Below are 8782 nucleotides of genomic sequence, written 5' to 3' on the forward strand. Positions count from 1 at the left end.
GAATTTTTTTCCAGCCGGGTGGCACGAGAAAGTAGCCGGGTGGGGCGAGATGAGAGAATGCAGGATCAGCGCTTCTCTGCTTACAGCATAGGAGGAGGGGAGCCGATGACAGCCAGGTGCTCACCAAAACTAGTCGGGTGGAGCACCCGGCTAAAAGAGCCTGGGGAGATCACTGGCCTTGCAGCGCTGGGTCCACAGTTCAACCCTGGCATATCTGTAAGGAGTTTTATGTTCTCCCCGTGTTTGTGTGGGTTTCCTCTGAGTTCCCTGGTTTCCTCCCACATCCCAAAAACATACAGATAAGTTAATTGGCATCCCACTAAACAAATTGGCCCTAGACTACGATGTACATATGACTATGGTAGGGATTAGATTGTGAGCCCCTCTGAGGGACAGTTAGTGACAAGACTATACTGTATACTCTGTACAGCGCTGTGGAAGATGTTGGCGCTATATAAATACTAAAAAATAATAATACTAAAAGATGTTCAGTAAAATCTGTGGTTTTCTGCATTTCTGAATGGGGTAATGCTCAGTGAATTGAACCCATCGAGGTTAGTTACCAGTGACCCAACATGACGCATCACTAAAGACATCATCAGTGAGTCATGGGCCTTGGCCAACAAAAATCCAGTGTGTGCCCCTGAAGTTAAAGCTGTAAATCTTTACAGTGAAGATGTGTGTTGTAAATGGAGTGCAGAGGCATCCTGGGAAACCACACTATGATTTTGATTTTTTTTTATGCTAAAGGATGTCCTGATTACTGAGCACCTTGTAGCATTTTGTAGCATTATCAGCCTGATGATAAGCCGGAACAGCAGCCTGAGAGCCCAGCGGCAGCGATGATCAGAAACGAAAGAAAAGGCTTTATTGATTATTATTTTTCTGCCCGGCCTGTGTGCTCAGAATGCTTTGTGCTTTGGCTGTTTTCTCCAAGGAATCTGTCCTTCTCTCCCGTTACGGCCGCTCGGAGCGCTGGGCAAGAGCTCCCTCTAGAGTCTGTCGATGCAAATTATCCCACAGATGAGAATTATGGGCTCTTATCTGTTTTGCAAATGGCAGAAAATATTAAGAATAATAAAAAATAACATAAAATCATTATCCTTTATAGTATACCAGATATGAAAAATTGTAACATTTTTAGGGGAAAAAAAACCCCAACACCCTCAGCCATCCAATCCTGAAGACCACGGAGGGTTTACAAGCTAAATTAGGTTTTTATATTTCACATACTAAAATAATTACAAAATAACACACTTTGCGCTTAAAATGAAACTACGCGAGGATTTCGAGGTTGCATGTAAAGTACAAAGAAGGGGCGTGTTTATAAAGGAGCTCTAAAAATGCAAATTCAAACAAAATCCATCACAAGACACTTGACAGTGCCCCCTGGAGGGTGGAGGACTAGAAAAAAGGGATTAGGCTTCAAGCTGTTCACTTTTCCGTTTGTCGCTTATTGCTATATAACGTTTAAACCTTATCGTTATTTAGCGTTAAAGCCTTATCGTTATTTAGCGTTAACACACATAACCCTCTCTGTACCTATCCCTAACCCCTAAACCTAACCACCCCCTTGGTGGTGCCTAACCCTAAGACCTCCCTGGTGGTGCCTAACCCTAAGACCTCCCTGGTGGTGCCTAACCCTAAGACCCCCCTGGTGGTGCCTAACCACCCCCCTGGTGGTGCCTAGCCCTAAATCTCCCCTGGTGATACCTAACCCTAGCAAAGAAATGAACAGCGCTACTTAAAGAGAACCCAAGGTGTGTTTAAAGAATGTTATCTGCATACAGAGGCTGGATCTGCCTATACAGCCCAGCCTCTGTTGCTATCCCAAACCCCACTAAGGTCCTCCTGCACTCTGCAATCCCTCATAAATCACAGCCGTGCTGTGAGGCTGTGTTCACATCTGTAGTGTCAGTCTCAGCTGCTCCCCCGCCTCCTGCATAGCTCCGGTCCCTGCCCCCGTCCCTTCCCTCCAATCAGCAGGGAGGGAAGGGATGCAGGCGGGGACCGGAGTTCTGCAGGAGGCGGGGAGAGCAGCAGACTGACACTATAGAGATAAACACAGCCAGCTCTGACAAGCTGTTTGTCAGCAGCGTGGCTGTGATTTATGAGACAAGACAAGACAAATAACATTTATATTGCGCTTTTCTCCTTGCGGACTCAAAGCGCCAGAGCAGAGCAGCGGCCGCTAGGGCGCGCTCTATTGGCAGTAGCAGTGTAAGGGAGACTTGCCAAAGGTCTCCTACTGAATTGGGATTGCAGAGTGCAGGGGGACCTTAGGGGGGTTTGGGATAGCAACAGAGGCTGGGCTGTATAGGCAGATCCAGCCTCTGTATGCAGATAATATTCTTCAAACCCACCTCGGGTTCTCTTTAAAAACAGATGAGTGCTTACCTGCAAAAGAGTGCAAGCCCCACTTATGGGATAAAATACACACTGAGCTGTCTACCACTTGGAGGATGTTAGTTTCCTATAACAGCTTGCATGCAACTTGTTAAGTACTTGTCCCTCCCACTGTCGAAGAAGTCTTTCCTCCATGGGAGGGGACCTAACACTAACTAAATCCTACCTATGCATATGCATAGCCTGGGCGCGCTACCAAGTAAAATTGAAAATTGCGCAAAAAAGTGGGATCAGCACATCACCAGGCCACCTCTGAATAGCCTCTGCTCAGAGATGCGCTGAGCCCCCCCAGAAACTACAAACGCACCTTGAACCCAAAACCTAACCATAACCTTGACAGTGTTACATTAAATCCATTCACCATTTTGCAGTTAAATAACTTCTGCAGTTTGGCTTATGTAGGGCGCTATTGATAAATAACGTTACTGTGGGAATAACGTCTGCTGTTTGGCATATGAACGGTGCTATTGATAAATAACGTTACTGTGTGCCGTTTTTCAACTTTTTTCCCTGTGCGCCATTATTATGCAGTACTAACGATAAATAGTGATAAGCGTATCTTTTTAATGCGGTGCCATTTTTATGCATAGGCGCTGTCCGCCATTATTCACTGATCCGGGTGGAGGGTGTGCATGAGAAAACAATTAGGCAGGGACCACACTTGTAGAACTCTTGTGCGTTTCTCTGTTTCTGAAATGGCATGACAGTATAAGGAGATGGGATGCCTGCCATGCGTGAAAATAGCAGCATGATGTCAAATATTGTAATAGATCTTCCATCAGAACTGTATGTAGCGCATTTAACCACTTGAGGACCACAGGTTTACACCCCCCAGTGACCAGGCAATTTCTCACAATACAGCACTCTGCAGCTTTAACAGTCCACTGCACGGCCATACAACTTAGCACAAATGAATGTTACCTCCTTTTCTTGCCGCCTCCCCCCCAGAGAACCAATCAGCATGATCGCCTCTCATAGGCCTCGCTTTTGGTGGTCTCTGATCGCCGCTGCAATCATTAGGATTTTTTTGTCAATATAAAAAATCAGAGCCCTTTTTTTTTTAAATGGCCATAGTTATCCCTCCCTCCCTAAATTGGCCCTAGGCTACGATCAAGACTTGTAACCTCCTCTCATAGGCATCAGCCTATGAGAGGGATTTGAATGTGAGCAGCTTGGAGGGATAGCTTAGTGTCCCCTGTACAGCGCTGCACTAGATCGCAGCGCTGTACAGATGTAAACAAAGGTTTTTTTTCCCCCTTTCTCTTCCTAACAGCCTATCAGCCACGATCGCAGCTGGCAGGCTAATCACTGAGCTCTGCTCCGTGTCTCTGCAGGGAACGATTGTGCATGCGTGCGCGTGTTCCCTGATAATCCCCGCCCATGTTAGGCAGTCCTGGGGCTGCCACCCTCCCACCGCTGATCGGTATTAGGCGGTCGGGAGGGGGTTAAGGTGATCATACATCTGGCAATGATGGGCAGATTTGTCCGAAAGACAGATCTCTCTCCGAATGAATCTGATCAGAGAAAAATCTTTCAGCTGCCCATACACCCCAGGCTGATTCCTGATCGATTTCAGCATGAAAGCTAGGAAAGTTGGCATTTCTTATTAGTGAGGGTCACACTGTAGTCACTTCCTGTCTGAGTCAGGACTGAGTCAGCCACTTACATACCTGATATTTAACTCTTTCAGGCAGAGAAAGGAAAAAAGGAACACAGCCTAGTTATTTGTGTGCTAGGCACTGTACATGCACATGTCTATCTCATCATGTCACATGTCACTTCGGGTATCCTTTAAGGAGAATAGTGGGTACAAGACCTTGTAGTTTTTGAGAAAATTGGTTTTAAAAATGCAAAGAAAAATGGCTTTTAAACTCAGAAAAAATCTAAAATGGTTTAAAAAACATTTTTTCTTTGAGGCCTTTGGACGCCCTTTGGAGTTGGGGGGGGGGGGTTGTCCCAGTTCTGGTAACTGCGACAGAGGAAGCCTCTGGACTGATGTAGACATTATCTGATCAAAAAGGAGATTTAAATGAATATATGTATAACGGTTTATAGAATTAGGAAGCTACAACCGAGTTTGTGAATCAACTGTTTGTTAATCTGTTAATCTGCGTTCTTTGCACACACCAACCCGTGTACACATGTTCCCCAGCCTTAGTAACTTGGGGTGACTGGCATATCCTGCTGACCACTAACCTCCATCCTGTTGTCTTGTTGTCTTCTCTACAGCCCGGGAGTTTGAAGGTGAAGAGGAATTTCTTGACATCCAGGGCATCACCAGAGAGCAGTCTGGGAAATACGAATGCAAGGCAGCCAATGAAGTGGCCTCTGCCGACACTAAACTAGTCCGAGTCACTGTGAACTGTGAGTACAACATAATCATATTATATGACTCTGACTCCGCACACACCTTAAGCTACATACATATAGGGATAAATATCACCCGAAACACTCATTCATGATCTTGCTAGGTGATACTTCATCTGTGGCCAGAGTAAAGATGGGCTGCTTGGTTCTCTTTGGGGGACAGGCGAGGAGGAGGTGACCTGCTGAAGCTCACATTGGGAACCGCAGTAACTTTCAGCCGAATAGGATGTAAATCAGAAGGAGGTCACTGGAGCAGAGGCCACCAGAGTCGGGACACTGATGCTTGACTTTCACCCAAAACAATCATGAATAAAAACATCTGCAGTGCTCCTGCATATATAGCTGCACTTGAAACAAAAAGAAAAACCGAGAGCCCAATATAGTGCAGTAAGTCTAACAATTGTTGGCGAAATAATTAACAGATGTGGATATACTCACAAACACGGGTTACCACATAGGCAACCACTTGAAATGCAGGTGGGGAGCATTAGAACCTGACCCCACTGAGGTTTAAGAAGTCGCTCTCTGTAGATAGAAAGAAGGGGACAGTCCCCTCCACCCAAGGTGGACTATATACTGTGCAAATTTGGACAGAGGCGCCAGGCAGGTTAAAATGGTCTAAAAACAACTAAAAAGGAGGAGTACAGGTGGACTTACCTCCTGAAATGATGGACAATCGAGATTGTTCAAATCGCAAATAACAATTTATACACTCCTATATACACTCCTTGCCTGATGAAGCGGGTTATACCTGCGAAACGCGTTGCGGAGTGCCAATATAAATTGTTATTTGCGATTTGAACAATCTCGATTGTCCATCATTTAAGGAGGTAAGTCCACCTGTACTCCTCCTTTTTAGTTGTTTTTAGATCATTTTAACCTGCCTGGCGCCTCTGTCCAAATTTGCACTGCATATATAGCTAGTCACATGACCTACAGGTGGGGTAAGTGCTTTGTCAGTCGAAGCCACACCTCTCTGCTTGCTCACAGGCTGTGAAGGCTGTCACTCTCTAGAAGGAAGGAGTGGCTACAGATTATCTGGTTGGGGGTAGGGTTAAGGTGGGGGTAGAGAGGAGAGAGCAGGCAACAGAAAGTAAAGAGATGAGGATTAAGGATGAGTTTAAAGTAATCCCGAGCCTAAGCTCCGGTTCAAAATAAGACATGACCCTGAAAAGAGGGAAGCCTCGGGAGCCTATTGAGGCTCCCTCGGAGGTCTGAAGCACCCATTGCTGAGTGTGGCCCCCCTCCACATTAGGGCCATGCAGCTCCTCTTTGTGCATTGTGGCCACGCAGTAGCTTTAGCTACAATACTCAGCAACGAGGAGGGCTGGTTCTGGACTTTTTTCTGCCTGAGACAAACTTGTGAGGATGACCCCCTCCCTCTTCCCCGAATTGGAATGATCGCACAGCACCCGACAATTTGCACCGCACCTTATGGCTGCGGGGAGCCCCCCAAAAACACCCTCAGTATGGGTAGGTAGCCAGGTACAGTTGCCCCCAGTATAGGTTGGCCAGACACTCTCTTCACTTCCTGTTTCTGCGTGGTGCTGCCCCCAGACTTCTGCCGCCTGAGAAAGTCACCTCACTTGGCATCATGGGTGGACCAAGCCTGGCGAGTGGCGACGAAGGCCAATCAGAGAATGCACAAGTTTACCGTGGTTGACAATTGGAAATGCGAATTACACATAATAGCGCACATCCGTGCATCGTTTTATAATTAACTATGGGCGAAAATAACATCCTGTAGAAATAAATTCTGATTTCTGAAGGTATTCCATGGTTATCGGAAAGGCAATACTTGGAATGCGAGTATCTGTTAAAAAATATATATACCGTATATCCCATATAATAAATTGCTGGTCGCTGCATCCTCCTGTGTCCCTGAGTCTGTGGGTTGTGCCTAGCGTGCATGCGCGGCACACGGCCGGATTTTGGCCAGCACAGGAGGGCGGGGCTGTGCGCGCCCATGTGTACGCGCGGGAACACCTGTTTTTTAACCTAGTATATACCGGTACATCATTTTCAACAATTACTTTCAACTGCTTATAATGAAAGCCTGTGCCCGCGGCAGGAATTGAATGTAACTGCACAGTCCATAAGACTCTTGCATGATGGTGGCATTGTTTGGTGATTTCTTGTGACTTCGCTCATCTGCTATAACAGAGAGACTGCTGATTTCACACGTTTCCAAGGCAGCTAAAAACTACGCTCCTCGGCGATGTCATAATGACCCAGGAAACAAACAGGCTTCACCGAGCATGAAAGTTCTAAACAAATGCAAATCAACAAAGGGCACAATAGAGAGAGTATGTGTAACCCCTTCTGCTGCATGAATCCGTGACCCCCGCATGTTTCCGCTAGAGTAGAGTACGTGTAACTCCGCCTGCTTCTGCCGAGACTGTGACCCCCGCGTGTTACTGAGAGAGGAGGAGAGTACATGTAACCGCGTCTGCTGCTTCCGCCGAAACCGTGACCCCCCCCGCGTATTACTGAGAGAGGAGGAGAGTACGTGTAACCCCATCTGCTGCTTCCGCCGAAACCGTAACCCCCCCCCCCGCGTGTTACTGAGAGAGGAGGAGAATACGTGTAACCCCGTCTGCTGCTTCCGCCGAAACCGTGACCCCGCGTGTTACTGAGAGAGGAGGAGAGTACGTGTAACTCCGCCTGCTTCTGCCGAGACTGTGACCCCCGCGTATTACTGAGAGAGGAGGAGAGTACGTGTAACCCCGTCTGCTGCTTCCGCCGAAACCGTGACCCCCGCGTGTTACTGAGAGAGGAGGAGAGTACGTGTAACTCCGCCTGCTTCTGCTGAGACTGTGACCCCCGCGTGTTACCAAGAGAGGAGGAGAGTACATGTAACTCTGCCTGCTTCTGCCGAGACTGTGACCCCCGCGTGTTACTGAGAGAGGAGGAGAGTACGTGTAACCCCGTCTGCTGCTCCTGCCGAATCTGTGATTACCGAGAGAGGAGGAGAGTACGCGTAACCCTGTCTGCTGCTTCTGCCGAAACCGTGACCCCCGCGTGCTCCTGAGAGAGGAGGAGAGTACGTGTAACCCCGTCTGCTGCTCCTGCCGAAATCGTGATTACCGAGAGAGGAGGAGAGTATGAGGAGGAGAGGTCTGAGGACTGAGCCTTGGGGAACTCCAACAGTGAGAGGTTGTAGAGAGGAGGTGACGCCAAAGTGGGTGACTTTGAAGGTCTTATCTGTGAGATAGGAGGAGGGCCAGGAGAAAGCAAGACCCTGAATGCCCATGGATGAGAGGATTTGGAGAAGGAGAGGGTGGTCCATTGTGTCAAAAGCAGAAGAGAGATCTAAAGGTGCGTACACACGCACGACAGCAGCCAACGAAGGGTCCGTCGGCACCTCCCGCTGGGCAGGTTTTCAGCAGACTGTAGTGCATGCGTACGCACTGTCGGCGGACTGATAAGGCTGTTCATGAACGATCCGCCCGGCTGCTGTCGTGCGTGTGTACGCACCTTAAGAGTATGAGAAAAGAGTAGAGGCCTTTTGATTAAGCAGTTGCCAGGTTGTTGGTTACTTTGAGTAGGGCAGTTTTGGCTCAGTAGCTGAGGCGAAATCCAGATTGTAGATTGTCAAACAGAGAATTAGTGGTGAGGTGACAGACTAAGTCAGTGTAGTCCCTATCCTCCCCCTACCTGACCACCTAACCGGTAACCATTGATCTGCCAATATTTCCAATGACCACTAGTACTTCCAGTATACAATAGTTACATGTTAGCAAAATAATGCCAAAACCTCCTGTCCGGTGAAATCTCCCGGGTGCCATCTTGGCAACACTAGCACCAAAATTGTCCTCTTAACTCCAAAACTCCTTGCTCCTATCACACGGGGTGCTGTAAGTTTCTTTTGCGTAATTTAATTAATTTAGTGTTTGCGTCCCATTAATGCACAATAGATACCTCCATCAACAAGAACGCAACGTTTTTCTTAAATAGCAAACGGCGTCCATAACTGGCACTAAACCAGCGAAGTGCCGGGTCCCGTTCA

At 47.6% G+C, this 8782-nt stretch overlaps 1 protein-coding gene across 1 annotated transcript in view; it reads left to right on the forward strand.

Annotated features, from left to right (window-relative positions):
- The window catches only part of LSAMP (limbic system associated membrane protein), an 814836-nt gene extending 809885 nt beyond the window's left edge, over nt 1-4951 (forward strand). The window contains exons 5-6 of the mRNA XM_068266404.1: nt 4636-4770; nt 4878-4951. Coding sequence (XP_068122505.1) covers nt 4636-4770; nt 4878-4951 — 209 coding nt within the window. The remainder of the gene's footprint in view (nt 1-4635; nt 4771-4877) is intronic.
- The last annotated feature ends 3831 nt before the right edge of the window (nt 4952-8782 follow it).

The sequence above is a fragment of the Hyperolius riggenbachi genome, chromosome 2 (assembly GCF_040937935.1).
Source record: "Hyperolius riggenbachi isolate aHypRig1 chromosome 2, aHypRig1.pri, whole genome shotgun sequence".
In the NCBI taxonomy this organism is placed as follows: Eukaryota; Metazoa; Chordata; class Amphibia; order Anura; family Hyperoliidae; genus Hyperolius; species Hyperolius riggenbachi.